Here is a 21,912-nt window from a genome sequence, read left to right as displayed (position 1 = left end):
TACCGTTCTGAACAAAACAGAGGCCTGCGTCCCTGAAGATTATGCTCTCTCAAAGATGACAAAAACAAAGACCAAAAATATCATTAGAAATTGTTGAAAGAAAAGTAACAGTATCCCAGGAGAAAGCATAGAAAGAACACCTAATTTAAATGGAGAGAAAGTGAGGAGAGGGATCAAAAGAAGTGCTGAGAAGATGACATTTGTGCTTGACCTAAATAAGGAGTAAGACAGCCAGGCACAGTTTAGCAGGCAGAGTGTTTATTAAAAAGTTGTACAGAATTACAGGATTGGTGAGCTTTCCCAAGCTAATTTCTACAGAAATGAGGGAATGAATGAAAGGGTAGGGGAAAGAGTGTAGAGGAGAATGGAGGCAGAAAACGGAGTTCAAACTACTAGCTCCATTCTGCTTCATGGAGTTTCTCAAAGGTTCTAAGAGAAAAATTTCTAAGTGAAATTAAGGGAGCTCTTTTATATAGTCATTTTTTACAAAGTCTGGCTGAGAAGTTAATTCTGGAATTAGAATCAATCATATTAATTTGAGCTCGTAATAAAATAATTTACATTATTTTGCAAGTTATAAAATGCTTAACTGATGTTTCCTTATTTAATTCTTACAACAGCTCAGTAAAGTAGGAGTTATTAACCTCTTTTTATAAGGGTAGTAAGGTTCATTGGGGGTGGCAGAGCTGAGACTCAAACACTAGTCTTCCATTCCAGTCCAATGCCTTCTCTACCACGCTACAAGCAGCTGCCACGATGTTCATACAGTACCGCTTGTCCTATCCAAACACATGAATTTGGGTGGTTTTAAATTGCTAAGAGCAAAATATATATAATATGTGAAAGATGAGAAGTAACATCTCTTTACTTTCTCAAGTGGTTGTGGTATTACATTTATTACTTTTTTTGTATAGAGATAATTTTGATAGAGGTTAGGTAAATGAATTTTTCTTAAACTAAAGACAAAGCAACCAAAGTTGCTGTCACAGTAGAGAAGGATACACCCACTCCAGTTTCAGCTTCTCAGGAGGCAGTTCTGTTCTGATGTCATCATAGTTTTCAACATCAGAAGGAATGAACATTGTAATTGGCCGACCTCGCATAAACATTTTAACATATTCTCCTTCTGTTGAAACACAAGACAAAAGTTAAGTCAATTTTCTGAATAATCATAGAAAAGTGGATTACTATGGTGATACAGTAAGAACAAGACAAAAAATAGCTAGTTCATAGTTCTATTCTTATTATACATAATTATTTTTATATAAAGACCTTGTCTAAACATTGCAGGAAAAACTACTGTTCATTCCTTAAATGAGAATAACTATTTTCACAATTAAACTAAACTAAATTAAACAAGAAGGCCAGGAAAGCTGAGGTAGAAAAATGGAAAAAAAAAATCATAATGAAAGTTTTCCTAACAGTTGAAAATAAGAAACAGATTATCAGGGCAGACAACAATCACGTCTACCACATTACTTCATCAATCTACTGATTTTTTTTTTAAAAAGATTTTATTTTTTGAGAGAGAGAGGAGAGAGCGAACAAGCACACAAGCAAGCACAAGTGCAGGGAGGGGCAGAGAGAGAAGCATGTTCCCTGCTGAGCAGAGAGTCCAATGCAGGACTTGATCCTGGAACATCGGGATCATGAACTGAGCTGAAGGCAGATGCTTAACCGACTGAGCCAGCCACACGCACCAACCTACTGATGTTTAATGAGACATACAAAAAACATGGCCTGAGACTACACCATGAGGAGAGGGGTCATACAGCATCATAAGTCAGGATGTGGAGAGAGAACAAGAGCTCTGCCACATATAGTGAGTACAGCTAGAAGGGAAAGAAGACCAACTTCCCTCACTTCATGACTGTGCCAACAATCAGGGTTGGGTCTAAACTATTTTTTAAAATATTTTATTTATTTATTTGACAGAGACACAGTGAGAAAGGAAACACAAGCAGGGGCAGGGGGAGACGGAGAAGCAGGTTTCCCGCCGAGCAGGGAGCCCAATGCGGGGCTTGACCCCAGGACACTGGGATCACGACCTGAGCCAAAGGAGATGCTTAACTGACTGCACCACCCAGGTGCCCCGGGTCTGAACAATTTAATTCAATTACAATACACTAACAGTTTTTAAGACAGTGCTAGGAAATATTTTTTTTAATTAGCAAGTATAGGTTCCAAAATAGCTCTTATTTACATAAAGCAATAGTTGTTTATAAGATCTGCAACAATCTAAAACTAAAGATGCTAAAGTCTAAAATCAATATTTATTGTATACCTTTTATAAAACGAAACAAAACTTCCCTGAACAAATGAGACTATTTCTTGAAAACAAAAACCAAAAAATAACATCCATTCTCCATCCCAGCATCCCAATGACCAACATATAGCTAAGTTTAGTAGATGGTGACAGTGATGGTGAAATGGCCACAAGAAAACCTTAACAGGAAGGAGAAAGTAAGGAACCTGAGTACAAAAGGATAGCATGTGTTCAGCAATTACGAACTTGTTTGGCAGGATATGAAAAAACAGCAGAAAGAGACTGAAAATGTGGACATCAACCATAGGCCGATACAACTCTAGGGCCTCTAATATAATGACCTAAGCTACCAAGAATAAGAATATATAATAATTCAATAGTTTATATAATGAGAACCATGGAAGAAGGAAAGATAAATTACTTGATGAATGTCTGCAAGTATTTGTGCTTATTATGGGTGAGAAGTTCAAGTTATTTTTATTATTATTACTCACTTGTGTTTGGTCTCATGGTTAGATCTAAGAACAGGCTGAGACCTCCCACGCCACAGTTTTCACACCACATGATACAGGTCTTTATTACTTCTGAACTAAGAGTGGGCTCTGCTTCCTGATGATTTTTAGCATTGCTGGACTTGATGAGAACTAAATGACTACCAGCTGCAACTATTTCTTTTCTGCAATCATCTTTATTGGCATCTTCTTGTCCTTTTTTTGTATAGTTTACTTTCTTATCATCATCAGTTTGTTACAAAATTGCCCTCGTTCTTTTTTTTTTTATAAGAATATAAATTCTTGGGGTCCCTGGTTGGCTTAATCATAGACCATGTGACTCTTGATCTTGGGGTTGTAAATTTGAGCCCACACTGGTGTAGAGATTACTTGAAAAAAAAATCTGAAAAAATGTATATATAAATTCTTAGAGGCAGATATCCTGTCCATTGGAATTTCCCGCAGTATCTTTGATCAAAGGCGTGTGTCATAAATGTTTTCTGGATGAAAAAATAAAGCTATTAGCAGATGTTTCTACCACTTAGTTGAGATCAGATGTCCAGCCAAAGGGATGGATTTAGGAACAGCATTATCAAAGAAAAGAGAAGTTCTCCTTTGCTAACAGAGACAGCTCGGAATACCACATTGCTTCCTCTGCCGATTATTCTTTACCCTTAGCAGCACAAGCAACTAAGTAAAAGCAACTATCTAGTGCTTTCTAAAGAAACTATCTAGTGCTTGTCAACTTTTCTAATATAAAAATGGCAAAGCATGTCAGGATGAAAATGTTTTCTCTGCCTGGAAGCTGGCAGTACATATGTTGAGGGCCAAATACATAAGCTAGGAACCATGAATAAGTCCTGAGATTGAGGGAAGCAATCCATTATAGTGGAAAGAACATGAGCTTTTGGGAAAAGACTGATCAAGATGTAAATTCCAGCTTTACTAATGACTAGCTGTGTGACTCCGGCCTAGTTTTCCTAATACACAAAATGACACTAGCTACTTACCACCTGCAATTATGACTCACTGAATAAGACGTCACACTGTAAGGGGTAATATGAGGTCCTCAACAAGTATTCCCTTCCCTCTGAGAATGATTTGTACCATTCTGGACCTTGTCTAGGAACTGCTTACAATATGTGATTTAACACACTATAATATCTCTTCATAATCTTTAAACTGACTGTCCACAGAAGAGTATGTATAGGCAAATAAGCTAGAATTCTCACTCTATCACGTACACTTTTTTATTTTTATTTATTTATTTATTTTTAAAGATTTTGTTTATTTCTTTGACAGACACAAGTAGGCAGAGGCAGGCAGAGAGAGAGGAGGAAGCAGGCTCCCCGCTGAGCAGAGAGCCTGATGTGAGGCTCGATCCCAGGACCCTGAGACCATGACCTGAGCCGAAGGCAGAGGCTTTAACCCACTGAGCCACCCAGGCGCCCCTCATGTACACTTTTTTTTTTTTTTTTAAGATTTTATTTATTTATTTGACAGACAGAGAGAGATCACAGTAGGCAGAGAGGCAGGCAGAGAGAGAGGAGGAAGCAGGATCCCCGCTGAGCAGGGAGCCTGATGCGGGGCTCAATCCCAGCATCCTGGGATCATGACCTGAGCCGAAGGCAGAGGCTTAACCCACTGAGCCACCCAGGCGCCCCTCATGTACACTTTTTAAAAAAGAATTTACTTGGGAGAGAGAGAGAGAGCAGAGAGAGAAAGAGAGCACATGGTGGGGGGTAGGAGAAAGGGGAAGGGAGAGGGAGAAGCAGGCTTCCCGCTCAGCAGGGGACCCTACATGACCAGAGCCTAAAGCAGGTGCTTCACTGACTGAGCCATCCAGATGCTCCTATCATGTACACTATAAAACAGGGGTCACAAATTGACTTACCTACTGGCCCACACAGAAAATGCAAATGAGAGCAGTAAAAGAATAGAGGATGACTGACTGGGACTCTGGGACCACTGGCACACCCCATGCTTAAAGTAGGCAGTAGCTACTTTAAGTCCATGAAACATGTGGGCCTAGTGTTGCTAGATATTCCCATTTTTTTAAAAAGAGAAATGGGAAATCTATAGTTTATTGTTATATCTCCCGATTCTTAAATATTTAATCCCTGTGGGGAAAAAAGGGGGAAATACCATGTGAAAACCTATCGTTGGCCTGCATACTGCAGTCTGTGAACTGCTGTGTTTTGTTTTGAATAAAGAATACAGTCTTTACCTTGGGAATCAGGTAAAATACAGTCAAAGAAGAGTCTCTTTTCTCCTCAACCACTGTTGAGTATATATTCTCACTGCAAACTTGTTCTTGAGACCGTCAGACTTCTTGACTTTAGAAAGGATTTTAGAGTCCATTTATCTGTTTTACCCCAATGCTACCTTCTAGCCTTTCTTACTGTAAAACTACAGTAACACGAAAGTCAAGAAGGGATGGGCCATGGGACCAAGGAAGATTATGAGATCAGTTATATTTTTCTGGTGTTCCAGAACAACAAGCAGAGGAAAAGAAACTGCTAAACTATCATGATAATTAGTAAACACAGTATAGAGCTTTTCATTATTCAATAATGAAGCTGCTTTCTAGTGAAATGTAATTAATCTCAACATTTTATTTCTTACTTGGCACTGTGAAAATTCCTTGGACTGAGTGGGAGGCTATACAATATAGTAGACAGAATATAAGATTTGTAATCAAGTCAGACCTTGGTCTGAACTCCAGCTTTACCACTTACAAGTTTATGCCAATAAAAAAATTTTTTTAAGAGAGGGAGGGAGGGAGGAGGGGTAGAGAGAGAAGGAGAATCTCAAGCAGGCTCCATGCCCAGCATGGTCACAACCCTAAAATCGTGACCTGGGCCAAAATGAAGAGTTGGACACTTAATCAACTGAGGCACCCAGTGCCCCTAAATAAATCTAATCAATGACAGCTTAATTATAAAAGAAGAAATTCTGTGAGATGCTATTGATAAAAATACTACAATCAATACCGAAATACCATTAGTTTGTTTCTCCAGACACATATAATGTTGGAACTCATAGAAATTTGAGAGTTCACCTAGTCCAACACTTTACTTTTAGAGAAGGGGAAACCAAGGCTCAGAGAGGTCAACTGAGTTTTTAGACTGTGTTCCAAAATTCTGATTTAGAATTTGTGGAACATTTTTATTCTAAAACTATGTTTTAGATCTGCAGCATTCAAAACAATAGCCACTGATTCTGAACACTTAGGATGTGGCTAGTCTGAATTGAGATATGTTATAATTGTACAAAAAAAAAAAAGATACTTCTGTTCTATTATCTTTGGGAAGAGTGAATGCTAGGCAGAAATATTTAATTTTCTTTTACTCTTTTTTTTTTTTTTTTTTTTTAAGATTTACTTATTTGTTTGACAGACAGAGATCACAATTAGGCAGAGAGGCAGGCAGAGGTGGCAGGGGAGCAGGCCTCTGCTGAGCAGAGAGCCCGATGTGGGGCTCAATACCAGGACCCTGAGATCATGACATGAGCCAAAGGCAGAAGCTTTAACCCACTGAGCCACCCAGATCCCCTTTTTTTGAGAGAGAGAGAGAGAAGAGAGGAGAGCTTGTGCAAAAAGGAGGAGCAGAGGGTGAGGGAGAGAAAAGCTCAAGCAGACTCCACACGGAGCACAGAGCCCGAAGCAGGGCTTGATCCCACCACCCACTGAGCTCATGATTGAGCTCAGGACCTGAACCACAAGAGTAAGATGCTTAACAGGCTGAGCCACCCTGATGCCCCTCGGCAGAACTCTGAAACACTTGATGTTAATACTTTCCTTCCTTTGTCCTTCTCACTGCTGGTACTTCTCCTTTGGTCTACTCTTGTTAATTCAATCTTCCACTTTAGCATCTCCCCTAGGCTGCCCTATCCTGCAAAGTGCTCCAAACTGCAAAATGACCTTCATACTCCTTAATCCAAACTTTTTGGGACAGTTGTCTAAGGTGTTCTGAGAAAAGCACTATTGCTGAAATTATTCCAAGAGATATAAATAACTAGTTACTAAAGTTACTTATTTAAGTAAACTCTATCCCCAACACGGGCCTTGAACTCAGACCCCAAGATCAAGAGCTAAATGCTCTACCAACTTAGACAGCCAGGTATCCCAAAGAAAGGTACCCCAAAGAAAGGTAAAGTGGAGAAAGAAGTTAGTACCCGGCATACTTTGCTCTAAGATCAGTTCCTCTAGTGCTTTTTTCCCCACAGCTTTCTCCCTTTTGGAGAGTAAACAAACAAACAACCTAAAGGCTTTCAAAGGCAACAGCAGAGCTTTAGGGTTTTGGATTATGACTATACTAATTTGTATAATGGGTACTGCCTATAGAAAACCTTCTGAACATCTAGAATCCTTACAGTTTAACACATCTTTTTCCCCAGAAGTTTCCATTTTAGATATCCACTTTTATTTGTATTTTACAATCTTTACAACTAAAGAGCCCCCCCCTCGCTGAAAATTGGAATTTAAATTTTATATGTAACAATAATGTAGTGGAGTGTGATGCTATCTAGTTCCATCAAACAGGAAATTGGAGAATCTTAATTTAGTTTGAGCTTTTACCAGTTCCATTCCCCAAAACCATGGAACCCAAGAACATGTGATTAAACAAAAGGTTAGCAATACTGACTTTAATTTTGTAGTACAAAGTGACAAAGAGCATTTTAGGTAGGCTAAAATCTTTCATAAAAAGAAATTCTCAAAAGATTTCAAGTCCTAATGATCCAGTTATATTGTAATAATAATTTAATATTTCAAAATCCAATGAAACAATGTAATCCGTAAATATCTTTGGACTTTGAATAAGTAACTTGATTTGTACAATAAAGTCTAAATTTCACCCCTTTCCAAAGGTCTAGCTATAAAAATAGATAAAATGTAGATCCCCAAATAAAAAAGGGGGGTGTGAATTTAGAAGGATATAATCTAACCCTATTTTGCAGATTAAAAAATTCTTAGTTGGGGTGCTTGCCAAATAGTACATAGTTTTACTTGCTAGGACAAGAACCCAGGTCTGAAAAATATGACCGAGTAGTAAAATGCTACCTTAATTTTCTTTGTTCTATAGGAAGACTTCTACTGGTTGGTAAATTTTACTGAATTCTTAGTTACATAGGGGCAGGGCTGGGGTGTGGGGGTGAAGGTACACAACACCAAGGTATAAAAGAAGTAAACCTAACCCCTTAGGAGCTTACACAGAGACATAAATAAGTTTTAGGTAACTGCTCATCAACTCTTAAATGACAGTAATAAGCCCACCTGAAGTTACTTTCCTGAATGTAAATCTCCTTTAATCAAATTTCTCTTTGTTATTTTGTTTACAACTCTGCCATTAAATCACTTCAAGATAATCAGATATGGGCATTTGCTTAAGCATTTTGGATTATTTTTACTCATCCTAAAAAAGGTTTTCTTTGGGAAAAGATGGGAACGAAGTCTAGTCCAACAATGAGACACACATAACTTCCAAAAGACTTGTTGCGATATTGCTGAAAACGTTCCTGAAGTAAGTAAAATATGGCTGTTATGGTTGTATTTTAAAAATTGCCTCAAATCACTCACTTATATCCCCAGGAAAAGTTATTTTAAGCACTAAATTAAAGTTTTTTAAAAATTTTACCTGAATATATCAAGTCGGATTTAATTTTTTAAAAATAAATTCAAAAGAGAAACTTCAGCTAGAGCAAACTCCAGCTCTTTTTTTTTTTTAAAAAGTGTTATTTATTTTAAATATTTATTTATTTATTTATTTATTTGACAGATCACAAAGAGAAAGAGGAGGAAGCAGGCTTCCTGCTGAGCAGAGAGCCCGATTTGGGGCTCAATCCCAGGACCCTGGGATCATGACCCGAGCCAAAAGCAGAGGCCCCAACCCACGGAGCCACCCAGGTGCCCCAAGAGTTATTTATTTTAGAGAGGGAAAGCACGAGCACAAGTGGTGGGAGGGGCAAAGGGAGCAACTCTTCAAGCAGACTCCTCACTGAGCATGGAGGCCAAGGTGGGGGCCTAAGGCGGGGGAGGGGGGCTAGACCCATGAGATCAGGGGGTAAGCAGAAACCAAGAGTCCAAAGTTCAATCAACTGAGCCACCCAGATGCCCTGCCTCTAGCTCTTTTTCTTTTTTAAAATATTTTATTTATTTCAGAGAAAAAGAGAGCACGCGTGAGAGCACGTGAGGGGAAGAGCAGAGGAAGAGGGACAAGCAGACTCTACGCTGAGCAAAGTGACAGACACAGGGCTTGATGTCATGACCTAAGCTGAAATCAAGATGGATGCTTAACTAACTGAGCCACGAGGCACCCCTCTTTTTCATTTAACTGTAATAGAAAGAGAACCAGCAGGTCACAAGGGAGCAGTAAAAACCTATATACGAAATTCTAATTAAAGAGAGGCTTCACCTTTACTTTTAATGTTTTATTAATCAATCAATCAATCAATTAATTAATTAAATATTTATCTGAGAGCGAGAACAAGCACAAGGGGGAGGGGCAGAGGGAGAAAGAGAATCACAAGCAGACTTGGTGTGGAGCTGTGGAGCCTGATGCAGGGCTCAATCTCAGGACCCTAAGAACACGACTTGAGCCCAAACTAAGAGTCAAAACTACAAGTCGGACACTTAACCAACTGCACCACCCAGGTACCCTATGTTTTATTTAAAAACAACCTGAGTTAAAGCAAAATGTAAAGATTAAATAAATCTGGGTCTTTAGTACACATGTGCTTGCTATTATTTGTACATATTTTTAGAAATATTAAAATATATCAGTCTTTTAAAAATTAAAAGCTTTATTAAAGTAAATAATCAACAATATTTTTGGTAAAACTGTTCCTTGGAAAACCAATTGCACAGTTTAGGAACATGGCATGTGATTTGCTATGGTTCTTTCTGCAGCCTTAGTATATATATCACTGATCAACTGTACCTCTTTTCTGCTAAGCCTAATCATAAGTTTCAGAATTCTTTTCTAAGTGCTTCAGGAAAACAGTAACAAATGACAGAGTAAGAAACACATACGGAGTCTAATTGCCATTTCTGGACAGAGTGGATTTTTTACTATGCTAAATCATTTAACTGGCAAGCTTGAGGAATGGAGATTTTTCTGGTTAATTGCATTTTTCCAGTTTAGATTTTTAAAAAAAGCTTATGCCTGTGGCTTGTGAAAATACAGTACAGATGAAGTCTTTAACCAGAATAAAATAAATACGCACAAGATAAGGATGTTCTGTTATGAAATGTCATATTCTCCATGTCCAAAGGGGACAGGTTGGACTTTTTTTTAACTGAAGATAGGAAAAAGAGGATGCCAGGAACTCATATTCTTTTTTTCTTTTCTTTCTTTTTTTTTTTTTTTTATTAAGATTATTTACTTGACAGAGATCACAAGTAGGCAGAGCGGTAGGCAAGAGAGAGGGGAAAGCAGGCTCCCTGCTCAGCAGAGAGCCCCATGTGAGGCTCGATCCCAGGACCTTGAGATCATGACCTGAGCTGAAAGCAGAGGCTTAACCCACTGAGCCACCCAGGTGCCCCAGGAACACATATTCTTAAAAGTTGCGATTGTTTGCATTAAAAAAAAAAAAAATGGGACAGCCTTTAAACATATTTTAATCTAGAAGACTGCTAACAACAACATCAAGAAATAAGAATCTCTGCTTCATAGGACTTACAAAAAAAAAAAAAGGAATTTTCCCAAAGAGAAACCCTATCAGTTTCGTTTTGAAATACAGAGAATACATGGACAAAGCCCAGACTCCTAGGGATACAAGTAATGTTTATGTTGCACATTTAAAATGATTCAGTATCTAAATTTCTGAAGTGATTATATTTTTTGGAAGTATAATACCCAGTTTCCTGCTTTTTCTGCCCGTTCACACTAGAACAGACTTAAAGCTAGCATACTTCTTCCTAAATTTGGGAACTGCAAAGTTTTGGATACCATCTTAGTAACAACAGGGATAAATTCTATCTATAGCTCAGTTAAGGGCTTTTGGCTTTTTTAGTTTGTTTCAAACTGCATACCCTCTTAGCAGGTATATACTCCCTCCCAGTAGGTAACACAACGGAGACAGTGTCAGCAGATCACTGTTATCCTTTATATTCTTATAGACAAATTTTAGCTGTTCTTTCAGATACTATGCTCAGTTTACAGAGGTGTGATCAGGTTTGGACAAAACATGCCTGCAGCCAACAGGACAGAAAACAACACATGGCATGAACAAAAAAGACATAAATTAAAAGCAAGTTAGTTAAGGTATGAGGAGCTGTCTTCCATTTTCTATTTGCTGCAAGAAAGGGTTTTAAAAAGTTATTAAGAGAGACTCTTAGTGACATCTAGTCTAAGCCTTATGTATGTGAGGAAACTGAGGTCCAAGGTCTCAGAGTCATAGGGAAAACTTTATTCCCAGATGAACAATACTTCATTTTTTTCCCCATAGGCAAATTCTTAACTCATGCTCATGATTTCAGGTATTGAGGATTCTGGTTCTTTAAACTTTGTTTGGTGCAGGTCATTTCACCCCTAACTATGTCTCAACTTCTTATTCTTGGACTCTTTCTGCCATAACACTTTACTTCCCCTTCCTAAGTGAGGTGCCTAATGAAGCTTCTGTTACTTACAATGAATCTGTATTTAATAAATGTAATGATTAACAAATAGAAAATTGTATGTACACTATAATCAATGACCTCTTTGCTGTCCCTTAACACAGCAAGAAAGCTCTCACCTCACGGCTTGTGTACTTTCAGTTTTCTCTGTTCATGAAGTTCTTTTCTCCAGATATCCATATATTTCACTCATGTCCTGTAGGTGGTTCAATGTCACTTTATCAGAAATGTCTTCCCTAACCACTCTATGTAAAATAGCAATTCTCTACTCTTCTCATTCTTTCTCAATATATATTACCGCCTGACACATTAAATATTATTTTTTTCTTATTATGTAGAATATAAGTTCCAGAGTGCAGACTGTCACTGCTATATCCCCAAGTGCTTAAGAGCAGGGCCTGACAAAATAAGCACTCAATAAATATTTGTTATAAAGAGCGAATGTTCAAAATGTGTATCTGATAAAGAACAATAAACATACCAGAACAATAACGGCTGTCAAAATAACAAGATTAGTCAGGTTTTTTTTCCCCTTTCTCCAATTTTGTAAACGAGTTTAGTATTTGCAGATTATTTTAACAACTGTTTTGGCTACACCAAATTACTCCCATGTTTTATGTAGCATGTATTTCAAAATGACTTTTAATGACTTTTAAAAAGTATTTTTCACCTACAGTCATTTTAGAACCTATAGTTCTTGCATTGATCTAGTAGTTAAGCATGAATGCATCTAAGATTAGAGCCAGGAGGCAACACTGTGAAAGGAAGTAAGAGTGCTATTTGAGGACTGATGATTTTTCCTCAATTAAGCAGTGGGGGTCTGAGTCATTCAGGCTCTCAACATGACCAGACTAATTAACTATGTACTAATTCTAAACAATGCTACAAGATGCTACAAGAGAAAAAGGATTTAAGATTATTTAAGTTTGGGAAAAAAACCCAGTAACATGCAATAATTTGAAGACATTCAGGTTCTCCTCTAGAAAGGAGGATATAGGACACTTATTTTCCATATTAAAAAAAATATAATCTACTTGATTACCGTAAGGATGAGTTTATAGACTGTATACTAATTTTATTATAAAATCTGTCAGATAGTTACCTATTTTTTACAACAGATAATTTTATAAAAGATGCTTATAGTCCCCAAAGTTAGCTCCAAAAACTTGATCAGTAACTTATCAAATGAATAGTACTATATTAGAACCTAACCACTACATCTAACAATGAATAACCCTATAAGAAAACTTATTCACAGTTTAACCTGATGTGCTAAGTCTTTCTCTTGCAGTCGGGAGAAGAATCCAAAAGAACTAGGGAGAAAAGTGATGAAATGAGATTCCTGTTTCAGTATCTGAGTGTAGGTAAAGACTGAACTCAGTAAGAGTCTCTTTTTGGTGATATAAGCTGTCCTTTCTTCCATACCTAGCCTCAGACTGTCCTGTGTACATCCCATTCCACTCCACCTCCTCTTGCTTTCAACTACAGTTCTCTCCTTCTACCTAAGTACTGATCAAAATATGCAGTTTTACAGCTCTTCTTGTACTCTGCTGTGGCTGAAGGATATAGGCCCTTCAGGTCAAGCTTTTTCTGCTACCACTCACCTAAATGTACCAAATGTAAATAGTCTTCTTCCCAAATCAAAGCAGATGGCTTGGAGCAAGTCATACTGGTCATTGTCAAAAAAGAGCTAAAGAAATTAATAAATTATATTTTTAAAAGATTGTCCAAAAATGGTATTTTGGATTAATAACTAGAGTATAAGAAAATGTGGTGTAAAATATGCCATGCAAAACGAATACAAACTTTAAAAATATATCTACAACTTATATTAAATAAAGATAATCTATTTAACAGTTATCTTTTCATCTTACTCCACACATCCGAGTGCAAAAATTTTACTGTCAGATTCACATATATCAATAATTAAATTTTATTTGGTACTATGTCCCAGGTACTACATTTTTTTTTAAGATTTTATTTATTTATTTGACAGAGAAAGATCACAAGTAGGCAGAGAAGCAGGCAGAGAGAGAAGAGGAAGCAGGCTCCCTGCTGAGTGCACAGCCCGATGTGGGGCTCGATCCCAGGACCCTGGGAACATGACCTGAGCTGAAGGCAGAGGCTTTAATCCACTGAGCCACCCAGGTGGCCCCCAGGTACTATATTTTATCTTTAATTTTTATATTAACTCTATGAGGATTTACGATTGTCTCAATAATAAGAAAATGAAGACTTATGGTAAAATAACCTGCTCGAGGTTACACAGCTAAGTAAATGGTGGAACTGGTCTCTGGACTTCAAAATACATGTTTAAACACTGATACTATGTTGTGTGCTACACTTCTCTACAAGTAGATTAAGTCTTATAGAAGCTGAAAATCAAAATTCTTACTCTTTTCCACACATCTCCTCCACCTCAAATGTTCCCCATTTTACCAAGTTGCTCAAGCTATTCTTCATAGATAGATCTCATTGTTCCTTATCTCCCATACTCTACCTATCTCATCTCTTAAACCATCTAGAATCCTTCTACCAGGTCTCAACTACCTCACAAGCTGAAGCACAAGAGAGTTTTCTATGAGGGTACACTCTAGTGACAGAGTCTATATCCAGACAGAATATAGCAGATTAAACTGGAAAAATAATAGACTCATATTCCAAAAATAAGGCTTCATGCAAGCAACACTTGATATTATTAAATTCTAACATGTGGGACAACCTTTTTGAGTTAAAATTCTTTTAACAGAATTTATTTTCCTATAACCTTTTCCAGCTTTTCATTCAATCCTCCTTCCTAGATATTGGCTAAACCCCTGCTTTAGTGATGCTTCTGCAGCAAAATCCTTCCCTCTTAAATACTTTTGTCTGCTTACCTAAATGACTTTGAAAACGGTCACCAACACAAAACACTCACTTACTATCTACTAATCTTACGTTCCTTTTTCTTTCCAAAGAACATACCAAAACATGAGAAAGTGGCAGGCAGCTGTACAAGGATCTTACAAAATTTGAGCTCTTTAGCAAAATATGTAATAATAATAGCACTATTTTATAGTTTTACAGTGTTCTCTATTTTTAAGTGCTTTTCTTTAAAAAAAAAAAAAAAGGTTTTATTTATGGGGCACTTGGGTGGCTCAGTTGGTTAAGCATCTGCCTTTGGGCAGATCATGATCCCTGGGTCCTGCAACTGAGGTCCAAGTCAGGCTCTCTGCTCAGAGGGGAGCCTGCTTCTCCCTCTCCTTCTGCCCCTCCTCACACCTATGCTCTCTCTCAAATAAATAAATAAAATCTTAAAAATTTTTTTTAAATTTATTTATTTGAAAGAAAGTGAGCATGAGTGGAGGGGGAGGGGCAGAGGGAGAGAGAGAAGCAGTCTCCCCACTTAGCATAGAGCCCAAAGTGGGGCTTGATCCCAGGACCCGGGGATTATGACCTGAGCTGAAGGGAGACACTTAACTGACTGAGCCACCCAGGCACCCTAAAGTGCTTTCATATACTTTATTTCATTCTTCAGCAGTCATGTGAACTAAGCTTTATACGTACTATTCTCAGATTAGAAAACTATCTCAGAGACACTGTCATTCTGCCTAGGTCCCAAGGCTATTATGCAGAAGAGTCAGGACCAAATTCTAGACAGAGACTCTCTATCCACAGCTTTTTCCACTATTTATCGCTACTTCTATTTTTAAAAAATGTTTTGATATATAATAATTGTCTTTATAAATAAAATTTCATTTTTCCCTTTCAACCATTAGGTAAGCTATATGCTTAACTATAAAAAAGGGAGATGGTATGACATAACTATAGAAGAATGACAGCAAAAATCAACTTCATTTAGAATTCCTATGTAAAAAAAATGATCTAAAGATTACAAATAAATATTTTTCTTATTAGAATTTAAAAAAGTAAAAATCCATAGCAATTAAGTTAATCTCTAACAAAAATTTTAACCACACTGTATCTAATAACCCAGAAAATAAAGATAACTATGACACATAGAAATGAGCTATAAAAAAGCATGCACAGAAAGGACATGCTTTCATTTAGAACAGCATGCTTCAATTAAATTTGCAAGCGATCTAAGGAGAATGTAAAACTGATGAAACAGAACTTACCTAATTTGTAATTAAATTAAGTACACATTTATATAGAGTTTGTTCTCCTTTTTTGGTCAGAACAAGCCAACAACAGCAAGTAGCCAGAAATTACAATTAATATAAAAGAAAAATTCAAGAGGAAATGGGTTTGCTAGACTCATTATATATTCAGTCTTAGTTTCAAGAAATGAGTGATTATTTGCAATGAAGTTGGCAAGACAGGAAATTAAGTTAAAATTTATCAATCTTTTAAATGGCTTTTCTCAGCGCAACTTTTATTGTTTTTTAAAAAGGGGGAAATTCTCTTTACTATTTTATACCTCTTCGTAATGACACATTTATCTCTACTGCTGACCATGAATCTTCAGAGCTCACAGAAATAAAATGGATTTTTAGAAAAATAGTTGGATTCAGTAGTCCAAATTATCCTATTTCTTATATTAAGAGGAAGTCAGATAGTATAAATAATGAAAAGCCAAATAAGAGATCCAGTAAGAAATTAACTTAGAAGGCGACCAACTGTTAGCTTATTCTTACCTTGGTTGTTTTTTTCACGGGTTGACATTTTTGCTGGTTAAGACAAAAATGACACATCTTACAATAAAAACTGGGCATTTTCTTAAATGACTATAATAAATGAACTTCTCTTTGATTATTATGAGCTAATAAAGTACAGTGAATAAAACAAGACAATATGCTTAAAAATTAGCAAAAATTTAACTGGTGTAGAAAAATATTTTTTTAAAGGATTTTTAATTTACCTTGGTTGATGATGACATCTTTATGCCTACAGAAAAAATTAAAAGATATTTATGTTATAATTTTATCTTGCTTATCATGAGAATCACCTCAAGAAATTGTAAAAGCTTCAATGTCTAGGCCACACCCAAGATAAATCTTTAGAAGTGAAATTCGGACATGGGTATTTTCAAAAGTTTGTCACTGGTCTCAACTATTAATATATGTATCTTTTTTTAAAAGATTTTATTTATCGAGAAAGCGACAGAGCATGAGTGGGGAGGAAGTGGGGAGGAAGTGGAGAGGAAGGGGGGAGGGAGAGGGAGAAACACACTCCCAACTGAGTAGGGAGCCCCATGCAGAGCTTGATCTTGGAGACCTGGGATCATGATCTGAGCCAAAGGCAGATGCTTAACTGACAGAGCCATCCAGGCGCCCTCTAACATACACTGTTTTAGAAAACAATGAATATTCCGTAAGATCACCTGAACAGTCAAAGCAGAGAAAGAACTTACAAAAAAATCACTGAAATCTTAGGGGATTATAGAGATCTATTATTTGAGTAGGGAACACTAACAGGAAGATAGCTTTCTTTTTTTTGGACAATTACAATAAAAAACAGACTTAGAACAAAAAGAAAAGATAAATTATAATATAGATTTTTTAAAAAATGATCAAAGCAGGCATATAATTATCCATGCAAGCATGACAGTCACAGAATTATTAATTTTCAGATATAATTAAGAAAGTGTAATACCTACTTGTCTGTATTTTTTATAACTTTTGATATTAATTTTGATGTTGAAACTGCTCTCAATAATTTATTACGACTCTCATCTGAATTTTCCCATGAATTATGTGACTTTTCAGCTGTCGGTGGTCGTTTTATGCTGGAAGAAACATATTAATTTCTTAGAGAAAAATTCTATGAGTAGCAATGACATGTAATTGACAGCTTAAATAGAACATAAAAGCAGCAAAACATTTCCTTAAAGCTAATCCAGAAAAGAGAAGGAAGGATTAGTTGAAAGGTTCTGTCTGGATGAGTGAAGGAGTTAAGGCAATGAGCAAATCTGTTTATAATGTTCACTATTATTCAGAATTTTCACTCGAAGAAATATTATTTGATTAAAAAATAAATCTGTACTTTATGTTGATAGAAAAAAACACCTATGCTTCAATCCTAGAGTAAAATACTTCTCATAATTTGTGAAACTGTGATTGTGAAAAAAACAGTACTTTTTCAGAGTTATTACAAAGCTGCTATTTTCATCTTTTATATTCTTGTGTAATTAGATTATATACGATACAAATGACACTAAGTAAAATGTGGGATTAAAGGTAAAACTCTTGTGACATCCTTTAAAGATAATTTCTACCCATGATCAGAAATAAACATGACTTAACACCAGAGTGTTGTATCATCAACAATGATTCCACACATGTATCAGTGAAATTACTGACTTATAAATGATTTTTCAGCTGCATTGCTAACTATCCTACCACTCATCCAGTCTCCAACACTTCTTGCAATAGTATATCCAAAGAGCAATTTAGAATGGCAAGCGCATTTCCAGGAGACCTTAAGAAGCTGGAAAAAAAAGATCTGGGACAAAGAAGATACCAAGTCAAATCAGAATCTTAAAGAGATCGATTATAAAAAAGTCACCTTTAACCACACACAATCCAAAGTTACATAACATTAATAAGTTATACCCAAGAAAAACTCAACATGAGACCAGGCAAAAAAAATTACAAACCATTTAGACAGCATAAGAATCTGCATGAGACACAGAGACAAATCATTTTTTAGGAGTTAAACATGCATCAATCCAATGGAGAATGTTTGTTTTCCCTAATTTCTATTAGGGATTTGAAGCAGAACATTAAATTGAGCAAATAAAAATATGTTATAAATCTTTGAGGAATGGCTGTCATTTTACTAAAATCCTAGTTAGTTCTGGGAATGGTTTAAACTTTCCTGAGATTTCCAAGCAGAAGTATGATGAATAAAATATATCTATACCTAATCAAAAGCCTGAATCAGCATTTCTATAGTAGGCAAATTTCATTTTCAGTTGGTCTGAATATCTGATTACAAGACAGGTGTAGCACTGAACTCCCAGCATGCAGGTTTAGATCCCTAATTTAGGTTCACACACAATGTTAGAATGTTTCTCCCTTCTCCCCCTCTCATAGCTTTAAAATATTAATTATTACAGACACAGAGAGAAGCCCTCAAGCAAGCCTTTAGCATAGAAAAGACCAGTGAAATGGATTTATTTCTCTACTCAAGCAAGAACTTATCCTCCCAAAACCCAAAACTGAAACTGTGATGCAGTCACAATGAAGAGCCATTTGTGAAGGGCCTTTAAAAGTTCAAGGTTGTAATGATGCCAAAATATGATGAGGATAATTACAAATGGCAATTTTCTGTCCATGGTTATAAATTTATGCATCGCTTAGATAAATTTTGGTAATTTAATTATAAAAATGTTGTTTGGTATTAAAGTAGGTTATTAATAACGGTATTCCATTCACCAAACTGTTTGTAACTGAGGTTTTCTTTTTTCCAGTTTTAACTGAGAAATTTTGACCTTAAATCTTTCTTTTCCGAAGTGCTAAAATACAGAGTTTAGCAACAAAGAAGCGGTGGTGAGGGGGAAGCCACCAGGCTTTTCTCTTGGAATCCATGGATAGACAGCTTTTCTCAAGTCACAGAATTTAGGTATCATTACAACCATTCCCTAGCTCTGTACTCAGGGACAGTTAAAACCTTTTGGTGGGAGCAGAATTCTTGCTTTCTTGAGTTTGTCTGTGTATTTGGAGAGGCTGTGAAGAGGGCTGGGGAGAAGGTGATGCTCGAATTTGTGGACTTTGATCATTAGAATGAGATTCCTCTTTTTTTTCTCTCTGTCCTTGTGGTTTTTCTTTCTTTTTTTCTGTACCACTGTAAAATAAAGTATAACATGGAACAACACATATTTAAACAAACAAAAAAAAAAAGATATTTCAAACGATGGAATTCAAAATACTAAACCAAACAACTAATACAATTTACATTGTTTTCATTTAATGATGAAAATATTTCTTTGAAAATTCTGGAAGCTATTAAAATCTTCAGTAAAGAATTTATAAGAATTTTAAGGCAATATATCCTATGAAGATTGTTTTGGGACCAAAATGGCCCAATGCATTTTGCCATCTTGGCGTATTTGGGGGAACAACAGCAGCTCTCTTAACTGACTTCAACTTACCCAAATCAGAGCATCAGTGACACTTCCCATTACCTCTGTAAAACATACTGTATATATATCAAGATATACAAAACCCTGTTTAGTAGATTATTCTGGTTCCCATTTCTTCTATTTCTCCTCCTGCCAGTTGAGTTTTAAATTTACCAGGAATTGTAGGTATCCTCCCACCAATCCAGAACCTGTTTATGCCAGTTGCAGTGATTATTTTAATTACGTAAATTAATTAAGTACAAAGAAAACTTAAAAAATATGTGTAGAAAAGAGAACTGTAATTTCCATGAAAACTAAGTTGAATGCTCTGGGAGACGCCATAAAATTACTAAAAAAAAAAAAAAAAATGCCATTAAATTTTATGTAGGTGAGACAATTAAGCAAAGTTAAGGAAAAAAAGTAAGAGAAAGAAACGGGTTCTAAAAACTCTTGTTCTGCCAGAGTTTTAAATTTCTTTGTCTTAAAATTGAAAGTAATCATTATAAAAAATAATTGATGGCTGGGAGTGCCTGGGTGGCTCTGTCGTTAAGCCTCTGCCTTCGGCTCAGGTCATGATCCCAGGGTTCTGGGATTGAGCCCCACATCGGGCTCTCTGCTCAGTGGGGAACCTGCTTCTCCCTCTCCCTACTTGTATTCCCTCTCTCGCTGTGTCTGTCTAGTAAATAAATAAAAATCTTAAAAAAAAAAAAAGTGATGGCTGTACTTTATGCAAGATAGTCAACAAGGAATCTAACCAGACACACAATCAGAAAGAGGGTGGGAATCTCGGCCTTTCATTAAAAAATTGACAAGTCTATGTGAATATATTTGGCGTTAAATATTTAAGATATTTACATATAAATTCTTGTGATTCTGCACTTCTGACTCTTAATTTATGAAGCACTTGCCATTCCCAATCACTGGATAAGAGTCCTTATACTGCACATTTTTGACAATATTATAAACCAGATGGAATCAAGATTTGAATTCCATGGTTGAAAAGGCAGAAAACTCAATTGTCTACAGTTCTAAATCAAAGGACATTTTATAATTTGACTATAAGGTGCATAATCTACAAGGAAGTATGTTTAAGAACATTTTAAACAAATATACATAGTAAATACAATCTATCACATAGTAAAAGTTAAAAATACTAAAATATAATTTTTAAATTAAGAGAGAGTGCACACATATACATGGTGGGGGGAGAGGGGCAGAAGGAGAGAAGCTCAAGCAGATTCCCCACTGAGATCAGGAGAGCCCCCAACAAGGGGCTCCATCCCTTGTCCCATAAGATCATGACCTGAGCTGAAACCAAGTCAGATGCTTAACCTACTGAGTCACCAGGCGCCCCTAAAATATAATTTTTAAAATGACATTTAGTCTGATTCAGTTCTGATACCTTGACTTCAGACTAGGCCCCAACTGCCTATTTATTATTCAGTTTTTAAAAGTATGTGCTGAGAAATGTAGTTCTACCTCAAAAATATCAAACTAACTTTGAAATTTAAAACGCAGTTAGAAATTCTTTCTTGTTGGTCTTCAAACTATCCTGAATGCACAGGCCACCAGTCTTATGTGGGCCTGGTACAACCTAAGAGATTTTCCTCCTAGGGGTTTAAAAGCAAAGTACAGAGCCTCTGCATCATAAAGTAAAAAGTCAGCTGGTCTTAAGATTACTGAGTTACTACTGTGCATAATACTGATAACTGTAGAGGACTACAGTTACATAAGAAAATGGGCTGAACACAAAGTATTATTAAATACAAAGAGTTTATTAAAAATTTTCCACAATGCATTTGTTTTCTTATAATTTGTCCTTTTCTCCTAAAAGGGAAGCATATGCAATACATTTTGGCATGCTTTAGACAAGACCTTTAAAAGGCCTAAGGATCAGGGTGCCTGGCTAGTTCAGTTGTGGTGAGCATGTTATTCTTGGTCTCAGGGTTTGAGCCCCACGGTGGGGGTAGAAATCACTTAAAAAGAAAAGATGTTAAAAATAATAATAAAGAAAAAATAAAATAAAATGCCTAAAGATCTTGTCGTTCCCTTACCATTCCTGTGGCCAAATGTTTGGTTAACAACTATAAATCCAGACTGATGAATAATTTAGTCACTGACATTAATCAAGGCAACCACTTCCTATCAGTACATTTTATATATTATTCCATTAGTTAAGGTATTTTCTCAGTTACTCTTTGAAGAAAACAGTTTTAAGATTATGTAGTTGATCTCTTATGGTCTCTCCAAATTCTGTATGGGATAATTTGCTAGGAATTACACAAAAGTGGAAAAATTATGTAAGCAATTAATTTATTGATGAAAAGAACATATAGAATGTAAATCTGTAGTTTACTGAAACTTTTTTCCTGCAGTAATACTACTGCCTGCCTACCTACCATCCCCTGACACAAACACACAGTATTATAATATTTTGAATTACGCTGTAATTTTATAGTCATGGTAAAGGAAT

At 36.2% G+C, this 21,912-nt stretch overlaps 1 protein-coding gene across 5 annotated transcripts in view; it reads right to left on the bottom strand.

Annotated features, from left to right (window-relative positions):
- Positions 1–21,912, bottom strand: part of EML4 (EMAP like 4) — a 151,686-nt gene that overhangs the window by 50,342 nt on the left and 79,432 nt on the right. The window contains exons 4-8 of one of the 5 annotated variants that reach the window (XM_032882015.1): positions 18,989–19,162; positions 16,974–17,102; positions 16,236–16,261; positions 16,012–16,044; positions 1,003–1,126 (exon numbers count right to left, since the gene is read on the bottom strand). In XM_032882015.1, coding sequence (XP_032737906.1) covers positions 1,003–1,126; positions 16,012–16,044; positions 16,236–16,261; positions 16,974–17,102; positions 18,989–19,162 — 486 coding nt within the window. Of the gene's footprint in view, positions 1–1,002; positions 1,127–12,978; positions 13,058–16,011; positions 16,045–16,235; positions 16,262–16,973; positions 17,103–18,988; positions 19,163–21,912 lie in introns of those variants that run through there. The other 4 variants (XM_032882017.1, XM_032882016.1, XM_032882018.1 and 1 more) reach the window with 4 other exon arrangements.

This window comes from Lontra canadensis, unplaced genomic scaffold (genome assembly GCF_010015895.1).
Source record: "Lontra canadensis isolate GAN:19392208 unplaced genomic scaffold, GSC_riverotter_1.0 scaffold78, whole genome shotgun sequence".
Classification (NCBI taxonomy): domain Eukaryota; kingdom Metazoa; phylum Chordata; class Mammalia; order Carnivora; family Mustelidae; genus Lontra; species Lontra canadensis.
The sequence above is the reverse complement of the archived record's forward strand: the minus strand, read 5'-3'. Positions and strand labels throughout refer to the sequence as shown.